This window comes from Chinchilla lanigera, unplaced genomic scaffold (assembly GCF_000276665.1).
Source record: "Chinchilla lanigera isolate Chin_1 unplaced genomic scaffold, ChiLan1.0 scaffold00054, whole genome shotgun sequence".
Taxonomy (NCBI): Eukaryota; Metazoa; Chordata; class Mammalia; order Rodentia; family Chinchillidae; genus Chinchilla; species Chinchilla lanigera.
The window spans coordinates 5,799,826-5,819,689 of record NW_004955455.1 but is presented as its reverse complement, the minus strand read 5'-3'; the positions used below and the strand labels follow the sequence as shown (position 1 = coordinate 5,819,689).

The window sequence follows — 19,864 nt, the reverse complement described above, 5'->3', positions numbered from 1 at the left end:
GAATAAATACTTTCTTAGTGAATGAATGAATTAGGTATCACCACTTCTAGATTATGAATCTCTACATTTTTCTGCAATATAGAGGCTTCAGAAATTGGCATTTGCATTAAAGAAATATGTATAAAACAACCCTGAGTTTCCATCTTAGTCCAGAAAGAATGGCTACCATTACAGACTCAACAACAAATGCCAGTGAGGTTGTAGGGAAAAAGGTGGAAATGTAAACTAGTACAACCACTGTGAAATTAGTGTGGAGAGCCCTCAAAATACTAAAAGTACTCCACTTGATCCCATAATACTCCTCTGCATATTTTCCCAAGAGTTAAAGACATCATGTTACAGTGATACACACATACCCTTGTTTATAGTAGTACAACTCATGATAGCTAAATCTTGGAAATGAGCTATATATCAATCAACAGATGAATAGATCAAGAAAAAGTGATGAGATATATATATATGTGTATATATACACACACATAAAGGTATACTGTACTGCTCAGCTATAAAGACATAAATATGAGTCATTTGTAGAAAAATGGATGCATCTTGAAACCATAATGCTAAGTGAAATAAATCGGACATAGAAAGTTAAATATCACATAATTTATATGAGAAACCCAAAGTATGATTTATTTATTTATTTATTTAGGTGTTTTTTTTTGTGTGTGTGTGACAGGATCTCACTGTGTAGCCCAGGCTGGCCTCAAACTCACAGCAATCCTCCTCCCTAAGTCTCCTGAGTGCTGAGATTACAAGCAAGTGCCATGCCTAGCCCAAAGTACGACTAATTTGAAGAGCAAAATAAAAAACAGGAAGGTAGACCTTTTGCAAATGGAAAGGGGATTTCAGGATAGAGCGCAGGGAGGGCAGGGGAAGGGGAGCTAAAAAGGACTAAGATATTATATGTGTATGTATCAGCTCCCCACAGTGAACATACTCATTATGTATCACAAACATACACTAATAAAAAAAATCTGAAAAAAACAAAACACCTTCATAGCAGGAAAAAAATTTGGCATTTTCATACTTTAGTTTTAGTATTTATGGAATATAAAGTAAAATGGGCAGGGATTCTTGTTGCTTGACCACTGAGAATAGTTGAAAAAAATTGCATCAATATCACTATACCTTCTGATTGAAGAACTCTTGAGTTGAAACTACCCATCCTACAGGGCACGGTGGTGCACTCCTGTAATCCCACCACTCAGGAAACTGAGGCAGGAGGCTCACCGTGAGTTCAAGGTCAGCCCTTAACTACATAATGAGAGCCTGTTTAAAAAAAAACAACCTACCCGTCTTAAGAATCTTTGTGGGAGGAGAAGGCTGGCGTTATAGTTTGTCATAGAATATATGCTTTGCATGTGCAAGGCCCTAGCTTCAATCCCCAACACCAAAAAGAGAAACAACCCATGACAAACTGCTTTAGAACTAAATAAATCCTCCTAGTTGTAATGCTTTAGATGAGCAGAAACTTTGTAGTTTTTTAATTTGGCCTTACTTTACTGTAGTTGAAAAAATTAAGCTGCATCAAAATAATAGCAACAAAACTAATATTCCACAATAGCCTGAAAAGGCTTTGTTTTGTTTTGTTTTGTTTTGTTTTTGCACATCTGGGCAGTTTCTTGTGCAGAATCACTCTGTGTCATTAAAAAGCTGCTGGTAGGGCTCAGTGGCATAAGCGCTTGCCTGGCAAGCCTAAGTTCATGAGTTCGATTCCCACTACCAAAAAAAAAAAAAAAAGCTGCTGGTAGGCAGGCATGGTAGTATACACCTGTAATCTCAGCGCTCTGGGAGGCTAAGACAAGAGGAGCATAAGTACAAGCCCCGCCCGGAAATTTAGCAACTTAGCAAAATCCTATCTTAAAATTAAAATGGGCTGGGTATGTAGCAAAGGCTCTGGATTCAATCCCCAGTATGGGACAAGGGTTGCATGTTGTACAGTTGCCTGAGTATTTTAACAGAGAGCTAAATAAATAAGAGTTTTGGAAAAACACTGCCGAACTCTACAATAAACATTGCTGATTGAAAAGGAAAGATGAAAAAAAAAAAAAAGAAAAGGAAAGATGAATTACTATTATAAGCACTTGTCCTATAGAAAATAGAAAAATAATCACTTCTTACAATGCCACCATAAAAGTACATTAGAACGAATCACATTGTTTTCATTGGTGGCATAGTGATCTTATTTTCTGATTTGTTGGTCTGCCTCTAAATCTCATAATTGCTCTCTGCTCTGTGTGGCAAACAGCTTTAAACTTTTATTTTCCTTTAATGTGTTTGTTCCTGAGGCTTTTACTCAGGAAGTTATCCATTTTACCCTGTGAAAGTATGACCGTTAGCCCTTACTGTTTTTCTTGCATTCTTACTCATCTGACTTTTGTTTCTGAGTTTTCTCTCTACCCTGTTTCTTTCTTTTTTTTTTTTTTGTATCAGGAATCGAACTCAGGACCTTGTGCTTGCTAGGCAGGTGCTTGTGCTGCTGAGCTATATCCCTGGCTACCCTGTTTCTTGTATTTAGCTTTTCATTTGATTTTTGATTTTATTTAAGTCAAGTAGAAGACTGAGGGGTGGTGTTTAGCTTTAAGAGTGGCTCTAAGAATGCCTGGACTCAGACAAAATTCCTAAAGATAGATTTTTTTTTTTTTTTTTTTTTTTTTTTTGAGAGAGGGTCTTGCTATATAGTCCAGACTTTGAATTCATTATGTAGCCCAAGCTGGCCTCAAACTCAAAACAGTCCTCCTGCCTCAGTCTCCTAAGTGCTGTAATTACAGGTGTGTACTGCCATGCTCAGTTTAAACTATGTTTCTGTCAAATTTTCTCATTTAAACCTTATTCTTTAGCACTCTATAATACAGATTGGACAGACATCTTTTTTTGTGTTTTTTATCAGTGCTGAGACTGAGGCTCATGACAGCTGTGGAAGCTATTGGAATTGTCCATTGAACTGGATACCAGGACCAAGGGCTGCTGATTTGGTCAGCATTTTATCCAGTATTCCATTCCGCTTTTCTTTTCTTTAATCCATGTGTCTTCAAGGAAACCTGAGTTGGTACTAGACATTATTCTAGAACCCTAAATTATCTCTTTTTCTTAACTTGTTAAGTTCTCTGGAGCCCGGTGTGGTGGTGCACGCCTGTAATCCCAACACTCGGGAGGCTGAGGCAGGAGGATCACTGCAAGTTCTAGGTGAGCCTGGGCTACAAAGTGAGTCCAAGGCCAGGATGAACTGCATCATGAGACTGTCTCAAAAAGACAACAAAACAAAATGTCTCTGGAATCCTGTGCCATGTTCCAAAGTCAGTAGAATGTAATCCTGGTTTTGCTTTGAGAGACACAAAAATCTCTACACCATTGCATATGATTGCATCTGTATGTGGTTAGTACTCTTGTTGCAGCTATAAATATGGAATTTAATTATAAAGGAATCAGCTCTTTCTTTTTTTAAAGATTTGATTCTTAACAGTTTTCTTCTACATAGCCATTATTTTATGTACAGCTTGGCTTTAAAGAAAATGTTTCTTAGGGGCTGGGGATTTAGCTCAGTGGCACAGCGCCTGCCTGGCAAGCATGAGATCATGAGTTCGATTCCCAGTGCCAGGAAAAAAAAAAAGAAAGAAAATGTTTGTCTACAATATTTGTAAGATTATAGAAAATGGCAGTTTTTATTTCAAATTAATATATTGTTCAATAATGCAAGGTGTAGTCAGATGTGGTTGCACACACCTGTAATCCCAGCACTTGGGAGGCCGAGGCAGGAGGATTACTGTGAGCAAGTTCGAGGCCAGCCTGGGCTACATAGTGAGCTCAAGACCAGCCTGAATTACATAGTGAGACCCTGTCTTAAAAAAAATAATAATAATAAGAAGAAGAATGTAAGTGTTCTTTTAAATTTAAAAAAGTCTTCCGTGTACATGTTCAGCAACTTTATGAAATGATACAAGGCCCAAAATCATTTCCATTGTCCTCTTTTCTCTTACTGTCCTCTCCTTATTTCTCTTTCCCATGTTCTTCCATTTAAATTAGGAAGTAATCAGCCAGACATGGTGGCACACACTTGTCATCCCCAGCACTCGAGAGGCTGGGACAGGAGGATTGCTGTGACTTGGAGGCCAGCCCTCTCCACATAGTGAGACCTTGTCTCAAAACAAAACAAAAATTGGGAAATAATCTTCTTGTCAGCATACTTCCCTTCTAGTGATGGACACGTGAGCATATTTCCCACAGCTAGGAGGTTTTCACCCTTACTAGAACTCTATCATGTGCTGATACCTACAATTGCATCAGGTCCTTTCTTGTCATCCTATCATAACTGCTGCTTTTGTACTTTTGCTTAACTTCAGCCACACCGTGTTACCATATGTGCCTCTTCCGGGCTTGGAAGCTACATACAGCACCAGTGGCAGTCAGATGAGGTAAGCCTCTGGCACAGGAGGGCTCAGAAAGAGTGGGTGGTGAGAGCACAAGAGCATGCTCAGGCAGTCACAGATGGTGTGGGTGGGGCATGGCACAACTCTGGCCTTCTGTCCCTGTACGCCTGATCTGTATCTCTCACATCTCTGAGATTTAGGTATGCTGTATTACAGGTAGGGACTAGAGATGTGCAATCAGTACCATTTATTTAAACAAACAAATTGAAAATCATTAGTCTTTCGTACCTGAAGACCACTCTTAAACTGTTTTGTGTTTTGCCACTTACCCACCTTCAGTCCCTGCATTGGATCAATCTCATCTGAGCACTGTTCATTTGTTCAGTTCACCAAATGTCCATTTCTCTCAAAACTTGTTCCTTTTCACATTTTTCCTTATATAACTTCTTTATACCAATGAAATGAAATGACCACGTTCTTGTAATTTTTTTACATATGTAGACCCAGGCTATGTCCAGAAATGACTAGAAAAACAATAACCAAAAAGAAAAGAAATGAAGTGACTAGGAACCGGGCATGGTGGCACACACCTGTAATCCCAGCATTCCAGAGGCCAAGGCAGGAGGATCATTGTAAGTTTGAGACCAGCCTGGGTTACAAAGTGAGCTCAAGGGCAGCCTGAACTGCATAATGAGACCCTGTCTCAAAAAGACAAAAAAAAAAAAAAAAGAAATGACTACAAAACAGGTTGATTCAAGATATCCTTGCTAGAAAGAAAGACATCTTTACCTCTAGTCTGCATGGTTAGAATGTGCCAGAGGTAGAAAGCAAATTGCTCTCATGTTGTCTTCCTTTTTCTCCATGGCCCTAGACTGGAGCCTGCATTCCCTTCCTTGGTACCAAAGTCTTGCTTGGTAACAGAGCCAGCTGTCGGCCAGCTCCTGTGTTCAGCTTCTGAATTCCAAGTTCCTGGGTTTGATGAACTGGATGGTGTGACAGCAGCATGCCCCCGACCACAGAGCAGCCCTCCAGAACAGAAAGAGGTAAATGTGAAGTACTGCACCAGTGGAGTCAGATGACTGGCATTGGTGTCTCCGCCATTGACTCACATCACATGACAGGTACAGGCTGCCCCCTGAGTCTCTACTGATTACCTTTAGCATCAGCTCAGTGCTGAAACGTAGTAAGTTAGGAGTATTTGTGCATAGCACAAAGGATGCATTGGATTTCTTGGCTTTTTAGTTTGTTTTTAGGGATGGTATCTCCCTACGTTATCCAGGCTTGCCTGAAACTCCTGGGATCAAGATCCTCCTACCTTGACCTCCCAGGTAGCTGGGAATGTAGGTGGATGCCACGATGCCCACCTTGAATTTTTTAATCTGTGTTTTCCATGTCCTTTTTTTCCTGGTGACTGCATTTAACAACGTTTATAGACACTTGGACCAAAGAGCAGCTTTGTACGTTCAAAGATGAGTGAACGATGATATTTTTCAGTTTTGCAACATCCGCTGTCTCCACAAGTTACAGACTTTCCTACTAATGATCTCAGGGTCTGAACCGAATGTATAATTCTCCTTTAGTAATATGGAGCAGGTAGTTGCTGAAAACAGGGATAAGAACGAGGACTCTGCCGTCGCTGTTGATTAGACGGTGAAACTCATGTGCTGCTCACTGCGCCAAGAGCAGAGCCCAAGCGGCAGCCAAATAAGTGCGTCCTGTCTTTGCAGGGCTGGGAGTCCCACCCGTGTTTGTTAGAGCTCTGTGTGAACTGAGAGAGCGCCTTGATTTCATGTCATGTGAGAAGGGACTTGATTTAACATGGCTGATACCTTGACCATCTTTCTTTTTAACCCTTAAAAACAGGCTGAGCCAGAGAAGAGGCCAAAAAAAGTCTCACAAATTCGCATCCGGAAAACCATTCCTAAACCAGACCCCAATCTTACTCCCATGGGCCTCCCTCGCCCCAAAAGGTGAGCTCCTTCTCTAATGTAAACTGGGTTCACTTTTTGAAAAATTGTTAGGAAAAATACAGTTGCCTTCTTCAAGTGCTCGTGTACTCTGAGCCACTTATTAAACTTTCAGGAATTTATCCTAATGAATTAATTGATCAGGTGGCTAGGTGTTTATGTGCAAGGATATTTTAATGCATTTTTAGTCGTTTTTAATTGAGTTTACTCTGCCAGGTAAATGCTTTTATCTCTTCAAATGTACCCTTGTATTCAGCAGCGCTGGAAGGTGAGTACTGTTGTCCTCCCTGGGTTTAGATGAGGATATTGAGACTCACTACTTTGAGTAGACACTTGTGTTAGGCCCTAAATGTCAGTCACAGCACATGTGGTTTTTGTCCATCAGAGGTTTACCCAACCCGAGACCAAGCTCCAAACACTAAACTAGTAAAGGGCCTGAGTTTCATGTCTCATTTTTTTAAAAAGTCTGCAGACTTAAGGATTTTGTAGTAGATTTCTCTCTATTTCTTACTAGCAAGAGGAAGCCTAACAATACTCTCTTGTGTAACAAACAGGAAGTTATTTAACCTTCCTGAGCTTTAGACACTTGTTTATAAATAAGCATAAAAATTGCTGACACTTAAGATTGATATACAGTCTAATTGAGAAAAAAAATCTTTAACCTAGTGCTTCACACAAAGCTAATGCAGTGGTTAACTATGAATTTTATAATTCATAGTTAACCACTGCATTTTCCGTACTTTTTTCCCATACTTATATGTTACATTTTTATTTTTTGAGATTGTTTTGTTCTTTGCTTCTGTACTGGGCCTCAAACCCATGGCCTTACACAGCACTACTACTGAGCTATTTCCAGACCCTTACAATTTTTTCGTTGACACCCTATCATATGTCTTCAAGAGGATTTTAAAAAATACTTCAGATATCCTTTCTTATTACTAAAACAAAATTGGATTCTGGATCAGTTACATTGTCTTGATTTTGTATATCTCAGAAACTTGGTTTATGTAAATAGTTGGGAGTAAAAAGGTTTTTCTTCCCTTTTTATTGGTTGTACTACAGATTAAATCCAGGAACTTGTTAGGCAAGCCTTCTACCAGTGAGCTACGTCGCTAGCCCTTTTTTTGAGAGTCTGAGTTCAGGCTGGCCTTAAACCCATGGTATACAGCCCATACTGGCCTTAAACTCATGGAGAACCTCCTGCTTCAGTCTCCTCAGCGCTGGGATTACGGGTGTGCACCAGGCGAGAAGCTGCCTTTTCCTATACTGTTTCTCCAGTTCCTTCTTATGAACAAACTAAGCGTCACACTCACTGTTAAAAAAAAATACTTACAAATAGTCCGAGATTCTGTTATCACAGAGTAGGTAATGAAACTCACGTTTTCATCTCTGAAGCAACAATTTGATAATTGGCACATTGACCAGTAAAAATAGAACACATTATTCACTTGCTCAGGAGCTGTTTTAAAAATACATTTGAATAAATGAAAATATAATACAGAGTTTATATGAAAAATAAAAAAAGCAAGAGTAGCTGGGAAGCCAGGCTTGGTGGTGCACACCTTTGATCCCAGCACTCGGTAGGCTGAGGCAAGAGCATCACCATGAGTTCGAGGCCAGCCTGGACTCGTAATGAGACCCTGCCTCAAAGACAAAACAAAACAAAAATAAATAAAAGGAATAGCTGGGAAAATGCAGAATAAGAGTGCCGATTTCTGTTTGTGTGCTTGGGGTTATACTCAGGGCCTTGTGCATGCTGAGCACATCTTGTACTACTCAGCTACATTCCCAGCCCCCAGACCTAGGACTTTTAAACCTTTACAGCCGTGGCTTTCAGTTACCATTTTCAGTAGAGGCATATGTGGGGTAGAAGCACTGTGGTAAAGGTGCCCTGCTCACTATTCTCTTAGAAACAAGTAGTAGGGTGGCTGGATATAAAGTTAGCACTCAAAAATTAGTAGCACTCTTGTACACAAATAACAAACTCACTGAGAGAGAAATTAGGGAAACAGCACTTTTCATGATAGCATCCCAAAAATGAAATGCCTAGGAATCAATTTAACAAAATAAGTAAAAGACCTTTACATTGAAAAGTACAGTACTCTGAAAAAGGAGCTCAAAGAGGATATCAGAAAATGGAAAGATATTCCTTGTTCTTGGGGACAAAAAAACAATGTAGTGAAAATGGCTATACTTCCAAAATTATTACATAGATTTAATGCAGTCCCAATCAAAATACCAATAGTATACCTCATAGATTTAAAGAAAATCCTAAAATTCATTTGGAACCAGAAGAGATTTAGAGCAGCAAAAGCAATTCTGGGCAGCAAAGGTAAGGAAGGAGGCATCACAATCCCTGACTTAAAATTATACTACAAAGCCACTGGGATAAAAATAGCATGGTCCTGGCAAAAAACAGACCCAAGGCTCCATGAAACAGATTAGAAGATGAAGTAACTCCGGACGTACCTAGCCACCTTATCTGTGACAAAAGTGCCAAAAACTGGAAGAAAGATAGCCTCTTTAATAAATGGTGCTAGGGGGCTGGGGATTTAGCTCAGCGGCAAAAGCGCTTGCCTGGCAAGCACAAGGTCGTGAGTTCGGTTCCCGGTACCAGAGAAAAACAAAAAAAATAAAATAAATAAATAAATGGTGCTGGCAGAGCAAGGGGTGGTGATGCATGCCTGTAATCCCAGCACTTGAGAGCCTGAAGCAGGAGGATCGTTGTGAATTTGAGGTCAGCCTGGGCTACAAAGTGAGTTCCAGGCCCCCTTGAACTGCATAGTGAGACCCTGTCTCAAAAAGACAAAAATAAATAAATAGTGTTGGAAAAACTGGCTATGCACATGCTGAAGATTAAACCTAGACCCATATCTCTCACTATGCACTAAACTAAAATTGAAATAGATCAAAGACCTAAATACTATTTTTTTAAAGAGAAAAAAAATAAAAATTTCAAAACAAGATAATAGGAGGGTAACAATGGTTAATACATTGCATATTGTTATCTTTAAATTAGTTACTCAGAAAAGACCTCGTGTTAAAGTATTAAAACAAACACTAAATCTACTGGAAGATAGACTAGGTAGAACTCTTGAAGACACTGGTGTAGGCAAAGACTTTATGAACAAAACCCCATTCATACAGGAAATATTACAAGAGTCAACAACTGGGATCTTACCATACTGAAAAGCTTTTGCACAGCAAAGCAAACCTCCAATAGAATGAAGAAACAACCCACATTATGGGAAAAAAAACTTTGCCAGCTGTTTCTCAGAAAAAGGGCTAATATCTAGAATCTATAAAGAAATTTTTAAAAATCAGCCCCCCCGATTTAAAGACTCAATCCAAAAATGAGCATCTGAAATGAATACATACTGCTCAGATAAAAAGGTAGAAACAGCAAATAAATACATGAAAAACTGTTCAACATCACTGGTTGAAAGATGTAAATTTTTGTGTTTGTTTTGTCTTTTTTGAGACAGGGTCTCGTGATGCAGTTCAGGCTGACCTTGAGCTCACTTTGTAGCCCAGGCTGGCCTCGACCTCACGGTGATCCTCCTGCCTCAGCCTCCCAAGTGCTGGCATTACAGGCATGCACCACCACGCCGGGTGAAAGATGTAAATTAAAACAAAGCTGAGATTCCATCTCATTCCAGAAAGAATGGCTATTATCAAGAAATCAACTGCCAGGCATGATAGTGCACGCCTGTAATCCTAGCACTCAGAAGGCTGAGGCAGGAGGATCGCCATGAGTTTGAGGCCAGCCTGGGTTATATAGCAAGACCCTGCCTCAAGAAAAAGAAAGGAAAAAGAAAACAGCCATTAACAAATGCTGGCAAGGCTGTGGGCAAAAAGGAACCCTTCTCCTGTTTTGGTGGGAGTGTGGACTGTTGCTGCAACCACTATGGAAATCAGTGTGGAGATTCCTCAAAAAACTGTAACTGGAGGTTCCATTCAACCTAGTTATTCCCCTTCTTGGAATCTTCCTGGAAGAATTAAAAGCATCATACCATAACAATGTATGCATACCCATGCTGGAGGCACTGCCATACTCAGAGCACCTGGTTGGATTAACTCACACATGAGCTCTCCCTGACACATTGAGAGGACCCTTACTGAAAAGGAACAAACTATTCCTAAAGCAGAAGAGGAGGTTACACAGAAGAAGCTGGAGAAACAAAGACTCATGTCTTGAGAATTAATTCAGCATAAGTTGCACATAAAAGATAAAGAAAGAACCAAAAATAAATTTGTATGTTTCTCCCTCCCCAACTCTGAATAGGACAACAACCACTACCAAGTCAGAACCACTGTAAACTAAATCCTGATTTAAAGTCTTTTTTAATCTGTCCAGGTAGCATGGATCCAGGCCACAAATCCACAAAAAAGTTCAGCTTGTGCCTATTAATTCTCATGGAGACATCTTTTCATGCACCCAGTGTCAGAATTTGTGAAAGTTCATTTGCTTTGAAGGTGTTACAATATAACTTATTGGACCAGGGTTGTAGCTCAGTGGCACAGCACTTAAGGTCCTAGGTTCAATTCTTGGTACCCAAAATAAACAGATACAACTTAATAACTTAAAGTTACTATATTGGCTTCAATTCTTTTGGATATATTCAAGAGAATCAAAAACATACTTGTACACAAACACTTGTAGGAGCACTATTCATAATAGTTAAAAAGTAGATACAGCTCATATGTTTATCACCTGGTGAATGGATAAAGAAAAGGTGGCATATCCTTAGTGGAGTATCATTAAACCAGGTGTGGTGGTGCACCCTTATAATCCCAGAACTCAGAAGATGAGGCAAGAGGATCACAGGGAGTTGAGGCCAGCCTGGGCTACAAAGTGAGCTCAAGGCCAGCCTGAACTGCATAGCGAGACCCTGTCTCAAAAAGATCCCCCCCCCGGCAAAAAAAAGATTAGAGGGGGATTTTGAGAGAAAGTGGAGGACACTGATCTGTGAAAGTTGATTCTCCTTGGTAAGTGATCTGCATTTCTACAAATAGAAGTATTTAGGAAAAAGAAAAGTGTAGGGCTTGAGGAGGAACATAAGTAAATAAATAAAGGAATATTGTTTTGTATGAAGAGGAATGAAGTACTGAAACAGAATACAACATGGGCTAGCCGTGGAAACAGTACGCTGAAAGAAAGAAGCAAGGCTGTTGCAGCAGCACAGTTGGCAGTACCACCAGCTAAGTTCAGGAGACAGCCTCGGTCCCCATCCGTGAGCAAATGCATGAAGAAAACGTGTCCTGTAGACTATATTCAGCCATAAAGGATGAATTCATGTCCTTTATAGGAAAATGGATGTATCTTGAGGCCATAATGCTAAGTGAAATAAGCCAGACACAGAAAGTTAAATTATCACGTCATTTCTCTTATATGAGAAACCCAATTATAAATACATTAAAGAGTAAAAATAAAGGCAGACTGTCTGGAATAGTGGGAAGGGGAAGGTAGGCAGGAGCAAACAGGAGACTGCAAGTGATCAAGATAGAAAGATGTATCTACCTGCATGTACCAGTATCAACTTTTTTATGAAGCAAGACTCAAAAGGGTGCACAGTGTATGATTTCATGTATATGAAATGCCTAGAATAGGCAAAGCTTTAGGAGCAGAAAATAGGTCCACGGTTACCAGGTGATGAGTGTAGGAGTGAGTCAAAACAACTGCTGGTGTGTGCACTTTTTTTTTTCTAACATGGGGTCCCATTCTGTATTCCAGGCTGGTCCTGAACTCACTGTGTACCCCAGGCCAGCCTCAAACTTGTGGTAACTCTTCTGCCTCAGCCTCCCAAGTGCTGAGATTACAGATGTGTGCCACCACACCCAGTGTAGACAGTATTGATCTGAGTTAAAAGATCTAGGGACTTTGTATTGTTCAGGAGAAGAGTAAAACTATTGATTCACTTCATAAGTTTAATCTGCTCATTAAAATTTTTGCCAACTACTGAAAGAGTATATATACTTCCCAAGCCAGGAGAAGGGAATAAAAATGAATGTAGCTCATAATAGAGTGCCTGCCTAGCATGTATGAGTCCTGGGTTCTATCTTCAGCATCACAAAAGAAAAAAGAAGAAAAAATTTAGAAAAACTGAAGCCAGGTGTGGTGTATGCCTGTAATCCCAGCACTTGCGAGGCTGAGGCAGAGGATTGCCATGAGTTCAAGGCCAGCCTTGGCTATATAGCAAAACCATGTCTCAGGAAGAACAGAAGGAAGAGAGGGAAGGAGGAAGGAAGGAAGGACTGAGAAGATTGCACAGAGAAGCTATAAAATGAAGTAATAGATCTAAACCCAAATATATCATTTCTGGTAATTCTGTGAATGGACTAAATTTTATGAAGTTGAAGGTTTCCAGGCAAGAAAGAAAACCTAGTATGTATTCTCATAAAATCCATGTCTTATTATAGTAAAGTTGAGAATAAAATAATAAAAAGGGTAGGGTTGGGAAACAAGTCTGCACTTGTTTAGAGAGCCTGAAGAATTTATTTCTCTTTTCAGGTTAAAGAAAAAGGAATTTAGTTTAGAAGAAATATATACCAACAAAAATTATAAGTCTCCTCCTGCAAATAGGTAAGTATATGCGGCTGGGAAATGAAAGAGAAGAACTGTGCAATTGTTGGTGTCAATCTCTAGTCCTTTCACTTCAAAACAGAGTATATATTCATTTTTACAGATATTGTGTCTTTGGAATAACTAGAATTGGTGTTTTTAACTGCCAGCACTTGACTAGGAGAGTTGGTGATAGGACAGGAAAGAAGTGTGCGTAGCGTTAGGTGGACACAGAAAGTCTCATTTTTGTTGGTATTTGTGTTTTTACTGGGTATGCTGGCTGGCTTCTGTTAGCCTGATAATCATTAGAGTGCTGGAGATTTAGCTCAGTGGCACAGTGCCTGCCTGGCAAGCGCAAGGTTGTGAGTTCAATTCCCGGTACCGGGGAAAAAAAAAAAAACGTGATCCTCAAACGTAGTTCCAAACCGAAATATAGAAACAGTTCACTTGATCATCTGTAAGTGACCAATTTGAATTCAAATTGATGACATTTATTAAGTGATTGTTTAGGATGTAGGAAGAGTTCTAGGATTTTGTGCTAGATTTTATTTTGGCAGCATTGTTAAATAATAGGAAAGAATTAGAAACAATCCAAAATATCTATTTCTGGAGTTCTTATTAAATTTTGGTCCATCCTTATAAAAGAATACACTATGTACCCATTAAATCAATCAGAAACCTTTGTGCAAATTGCAACAAATTGAAAGGTTATTGATAGGTCGGAGAAGCCCAGTATGTAGGACAGTGTATATAATTTACTACTATTTGAGATATATACCATGAGTTAATAAATTGTAGGCCAAATCTATCCAGAAACTGTTTGTTTGTTGATGAATCCAAAGGCTTTTTAGTGCTGAACCACATGTTCAGCCTTTTTAATTTTATTTTGTAAAAGGGTTTTGCTGGCCTTAGACTTGCAATCCTCCTGCTTCAGTTTTCCAGATATACAGGACTATAGGCCCAAACTGCCACACCTGGCATGTTTTTTGGTTTTTGAGATGCAGTCTTGCTATGTTCCCCAGGCTAACCTTTTTGGGGGGGGGGGGTGCGTCTTTTTTTGAGACAGGGACTCACTATGCAGTTCAGACTGGCCTTGAACTCACTTTGTAGCCCAGGCTGTCCTCAAGCTCACAATGATTCTCCTGCCTTAGCCTCCTAGGCTAGCCTTGAACTCTTGATCTTTCCATGTCAGCCTCCCCAGTAGCTGGGATAACTGCCGTTCGCCTGGTCTCACAGTGTTGTCCCTGCTGATCCTGAGCTCCTGGGCTCAAGGGGCCTACCTGCTTGATTTTCCCAAGTAGTTAGATTTGCAGGCAGATGCTACAAAGTCTGCCCTTCCTTTTGATTGTGATTTTTTTTTTTTTTTTTAATTTCTTTGTCCTATAAGCTCATAGTGGTTTTTGCACTTTTTGGTGCTTAAAAAAAAGGACAGAGGAGGAAAAAAATTTGCAGTAAAGAGCTAGATGACTCATAAAGTTTAAAACATTTAGTGTCTTTTCTGTAAAGGACCAATCCATAATATCATTATTTATATATGTCTATACATTGAATAACTTTGCAGAGGATACACAAAAAATACATTACTAGTGTTGCTTGTGGTGGTGGTGGGGGCGGGGGTAGTGTCCCTTCTGCTCTGTACACTTCATCCAATTTGGATTTCTTTCCATTTGTACACATACAGATATTTCATAAGCATTTGAGTAAGGACTTGCTGATGCGGTAGCTTTCAGCCCCTGTTGACTAGAAGTGTTTGCGAGCTGTGTGAATCAGTCTGTTATGATTCTGTTTTGTGCTCCAACCTCAGGTGTCTAGAGACCATATTTGAGGAACCCAAGGAACGAAATGGTACGCTAATCTCAGTCAGCCAACAGAAGAGGAAGCGAGTTCTAGAATTTCAGGATTTTACGGTCCCGCGAAAGAGGAGAGCGCGAGGTAAAGTCCAGCTGGGTGGCAGCTTTACCAGGGCGCAGAAGGCAGCTCTGCAGAGTCGAGAACTGGATGCTCGCTTGGTACAGAAACTGATGGAGCTGGAGACCTTCTTTGCCAAGGAAGAGGAACAGCAACAGTCATCAGGCTGTTGAGGAGCAGCGTGGTTGGGTCTCAATCTTGGCTCTTTCCAGACCTCCCTGAAAGAGGTTGCCTGACTTTGCCCTGTGTCCAAACTACTCAAGATGCCCAGTCCAAGAATTTTTACCTATTTCAAGGTGCAGCCTTTTTAGGAACTGGTGATGGAGGGTCCTGTGTTTCTACTGCTGAGTATAGAACCTCAGGAATGCTCTCTTTCTCCTGGAAATGGTCCCAAATGACGTCTGGCCGCCTCTTCCTTATGTCTGCCATCCACAGGAGGGAGAAGCCACGTATCTTACGCAACACTAAAATTCCAATGACTCAGAGCCTTTGCACGTCCACATGAAAGTTCTGCTTTGTTTACGGTGGTGCTAGACCAAGATGACCTAGAAACATGGTCCAGGGAAGGGGACCTGGCTTCCTGTCCTGTGTGGAATAACCAGCTCATTTCAGTAGTGGAGAAAAGATGAGCTGTTGTATTTTCTAATTCTTTTGAGTCTGTCTGCCCAGAACCTGTTACTGTGAGTGTGTGTGTATGTGTGTGGCTTTTCCCTCTTGTTTTCTCCCCTCTGTGACTATGGGTCACTAGTGCCAGAGGAGCCCGTCCAGGCCCCAATCAAAGTAAGTTGCACTTTCTAATGTTGTGATGTTGATTATTTTCATTTTATTTCATTTTTCATATGTGTGTGTGCGTGTGTATGTGTGTGCGTGTTACTGCTGCATGTTTGGGGCCTTTAAATGTGATTTTAAAACAATTTTTTAAGAAATTAAGGAGAAAGACAATACATGTCTTAAGAGAATACATGATAGGCATTCAACCCAGCTGACTGGTGCATGGAAGACATATTTCCCATTCATGTGTTTAACTCAGTTCCTCTCCATCTCTAACTTCTAGAGTAGTTGATTAGAGGGAGCACTTTCTTTTTTAATCTGGGTTCTTACTCCTGCCTACGAAGTACACATTTATTTTAATGGCATAATTAAGGGCAGATTTCTCTCATGATCACTTAAAAAACTCGAAGGTTGAGTGTGCTTTCATCTGAAATGTTAGTGTGTGGCAAAGTTGGGTACACCGGCTCAGATAGTATCAGAGGCCAACCTAGAAGGTCTTCAGCTATTCAAGCAGCTTACTGTGGGAGTCGGGGGAAAGTCAGGGTAGCAGTGCAGACCCAGTGATGTATTTTTGGAGTGGGATCCTGAAATTCTACAGCCAGACCTCTCCGAGGGTACCTCATATACTCTGGTCCTGCGTCAGACCGACTGGAAGTACTGTCAAATGCCAGAAATAGCTCAGTTTCTGGCTCTGTGTCTGCTGGACTCTGCGGACAGCAGGATACGATGTGGGCACCAGGCCCAGAGGTCTCCTTTCTTTCCCACCGATTCCCTGTGTGCCCTTGCTCCCTTACTCCTCCACTCCTTCCATTGCAGTTTCTTTTTCTTCTTCCTTTCTGCCTTTTAAAGTCAGAATTCAGAGTTAATATTCCTTGGCTGGTGAGTAGGATGCTGGAGTCAGCCGAGGGACACTGGTCCCCTCTTCCCATCCTCCTAGGGGCCACCACCGTAAAGCAGCTGATGATGAAACTATCAAGTTCCAGGGACAATTCCCAGTCTGTTCAGAAGAGTTTGTGGTGCCGCCTTGGAGTGCTTGGCTGACTCTTCTGGGATTCTTTTGCTCCCCCGTGTTGGTGGAGAGATGGGATGTGGGTCACTCGGTGCCTTTCCTTTACAGGTTGATAGTCCGTACCACAGTGGAGCAGAAAAACTGACATACACAGAGAGGGAGGGAGTGGTGGAAGTGCCATGTTTATCTTCCAGGCTTGCCACCTCAGAGGCGGGATTTAGATAAATGAAATACACACTTGGTCAGCCAGCAAGGCTTCTAAGGCCACGGCCCACAGAAAAGCGTCAGGTTTCCTCCCTGGCTCTGAGTGATGCTGCCAGAGTTTGCTATTCTGCAGTATTTTGCCCAGACCATACGGATGCGACGTGTCTCACCTCAGCATCTCCCCCTGGGGCAGGGATCTTAGACGGTCAGTACTTCTCTCTGTCATTTTGCTGAATGGATAATACGTTGTACCCTTGTACAAACACGTTTAGAGGGCTCCTGCAAAGTAGCCGTGCATTAACAAAGTCCCCTTTGCCTGCTCCATTGCCACTGTAGCCAAGGCAGCAGTGTGGCAGCCACGTCACCCAGCGCAGTGGGACCACCAGCGTGACACACAGTTTCAAGCTAGGTGTGGTTTCATCATAGGTGTGGTTCCTGAAAGGCCTGGAACACTGATTGGTACCTAGAGTGAAGGACGAGAGGAACAGAGACCTGGCTTCTTCCTCATCCTGGGAATGTGGTGGGGAAGCTGCTGGAAGGCCAGCTTTGCCTGTGCTTGAAATTCGTGGCCTACGCTCTGGGGAGGGCCTTTCTGCTGCACAGCTGAGGTGCCTCACTGCAGACTTGCAGTTACACGTAGTTGGTACATCGGGCTCCAGCCACACTCAGCCACACCTATCTTCACACCCAGCTCCACCACTGACCTGACCAGCCTCGAGGCTGTCAGTGGTCCTCAGAACCTGCGGCCTTTCAACCCCCCACACATCCCCCGGGTGTAGGATGCACGTTTCGTGGTGGGAGTTGGTACCACTTCTGAGAAGGGGGAGTTCTCACCCCATGTGGTGGGACATTACCTTTAACGGCAAATGACTCGACCGTAACTCACCTCCAGAAGTCTAGTATTTTAGTATTTATGGGAAAAGAGGAGAAATCTCAGGTCCAACCAGGGTTCCGCCCATCTCCTTTTCCGCCTTTCAGTTTCTAGCCATAGTGACCTCCTCTGCCATGTCCCTTCTCCGCTTTCTGTTTTCCTTCCCTTAGTCTCCTTTCCAGCTCTGTTTCTCCCTTAGTTTGAAGGTACCTCGTCACCTGTTCAAGCACCGTGTTCACCTTAGTGAACCACAGCTGAGAGGTGCGGTGGAAAGACGGTAACGTTTGCCTTACTCCGAGCCCAAAGAGCTCAGAAACTCATGCTGTGAATCCCAAAACTCAGTGCCCCTCCAAGAGCTGTGAAAATCATGATACTTTGTCACAATTTTGCCTGAAAGGGTCCTTTGTGTGGGCACTAGTTAATGTCAGATCCCACTCTGGACATGGCCATGGCTGGCCCCCTGCCCGCCAGGCTGAGGGGAGCAGCAAGGGTGTAGGACTGCGGCAGCCGGTCCAAGACTGCAGTGCAGCCAGTGGTTGCAGAGCCATCACTCCAGCTCCAAGCCGAGGTTCCATCTCACCATCTGTACCGTGCACATTAAGATCCACAGAAGATCAACTTTTAGGCAGTGATACATTTTGCCCATTACCTGAGAAGTGTGCAGTTGGTGCTCTCTTTAATACCCTTGTTTTCTTTCTGTAAGCTTTTCCTTTGGAAAGGACCTCTTAAATAACCACATTGTGGGTGGCTGTATCCAAAGTGCAAAGAATTGGCCCTTAGGCCAGGCGTGGTGGCGCACACCTGTAATCCCAGCACTCGGGAGGCTGAGGCAGGAGGATTTCTGTGAGTTTGATGCCAGCCTGGGGTACAGAGTGAGCTCAAAGCCAGCTGAACTGCATAGCGAGACCCTGTCTCAAAAAGGCAAAGAATTGGCCCAAGGTACAGAGTATCCTTGCCTGGATTCATGTAGGGAGAGGGCTCCTTGACTGAACTGAACTTCTATATAAAACTGACTAAGGAAAGAGACTTCATTTTGCTGAAATCACATTAATGTTACTATCTAAACACCTTAAGCAGCCAAAGGGATCTTGATTGTGAACTGAGGGGGTCGCTGGGTAGCTCACCGTCCGACATGGCACACTAAGATTTGATGCTTGTTAACTGCGCAAGCCCCTCGGTGGTGCTGAATTATGTTTGAATTCTCAGTGAGAGACCTCCACATCTTGAACTGGGATCTGGGCCAGTAAATAGCTGCCTGAAGTGTTTCTATATTACCACGGTCAGTAGTTCAGTGAAATTTGTACATTTTTTGCTAACATTGGCATACGCGATGCCCCTGCAGTTCCTTTTTTTGTTTGGTAGTTTGTGACTCTACAATACCCACTGTTATGTGTGTTAATTTATGAAAATAAATTTTTTTGAAAACCTTTCAGATAACTCTAAAGGCTGTTACTTTTGTTCTTAAATCTTGGTAGTGAGTTAAAAGTTTACCTGCGAGCTGGGGGTAGTGGCACACACCTGTAATTCCAGCACTCCAGAGGCTGAGGCAAGAGAATCCTTGTGAGTTTGAGGCTAGCCTGGGCTATACAGTTGAGATCAAGGGCAGCCTGAACTGCATAGCAAGACCCTGTCTCAAAAAAAGAAAAAAATAAAATGTACTCAGCTGTAGCCCGTTATCTCTTTTTCCAGGGAATCTGGTATGCAGAATCAGTAGTCCTTCAGATCTGAATCATACCCAATTAAATAGGGTCACTGGCCAAGTATTTTTTTTCTGGTACGAGGAATCAAACTCAGGACCTTGTGCTTGCCAGGCAGGTGCTGTGCTGCTGAGCTATATTCCTGGCAAGAGATTTTTTTTTTTTTTTTTTTTTTTTGCCAAGTATTTTAGATGTGACTCTTAAATAGCATGACTAGTTAGGTATGATGGTACACACCTGTAGTCCCAGCACTCAGAAGGCTGAGGAAGGAGGACCGCCATGAGTTTAAGGCTGGCCTCAGCTAGACCAGCCTAAACTACACAGCATATTTCACATAATCAAAATATTTGGAATGGCCAGGTGTGGTGGTGCATGCCTGTAATCCCAGCACTCGGGAGGCTGAGGCAGGAGGATCACTGTGAGTTCAAGACCAGCCTGGGCTACAAAGTGAGCTCAAGGCCAGCCTGAACTGCGTAGTGAGATCCTGTCTCAAAAAGACCAAAAA

The 19,864-nt window shown here is 41.9% G+C and overlaps 1 protein-coding gene across 8 annotated transcripts in view; it reads left to right on the top strand.

The window, feature by feature from the left end:
- Positions 1-16,813, top strand: part of Prr14l (proline rich 14-like) — a 72,566-nt gene extending 55,753 nt beyond the window's left edge. For 7 of the 8 annotated variants that reach the window (XM_013520339.1, XM_013520343.1, XM_013520342.1 and 4 more), the window contains 5 exons: positions 4,344-4,415; positions 5,242-5,413; positions 6,234-6,340; positions 12,849-12,920; positions 14,704-16,813. In XM_013520339.1, coding sequence (XP_013375793.1) covers positions 4,344-4,415; positions 5,242-5,413; positions 6,234-6,340; positions 12,849-12,920; positions 14,704-14,980 — 700 coding nt within the window. In that variant the 3' untranslated portion in view covers positions 14,981-16,813. The remainder of the gene's footprint in view (positions 1-4,343; positions 4,416-5,241; positions 5,414-6,233; positions 6,341-12,848; positions 12,921-14,703) is intronic. The other variant, XM_013520341.1, reaches the window with a different exon arrangement.
- The last annotated feature ends 3,051 nt before the right edge of the window (positions 16,814-19,864 follow it).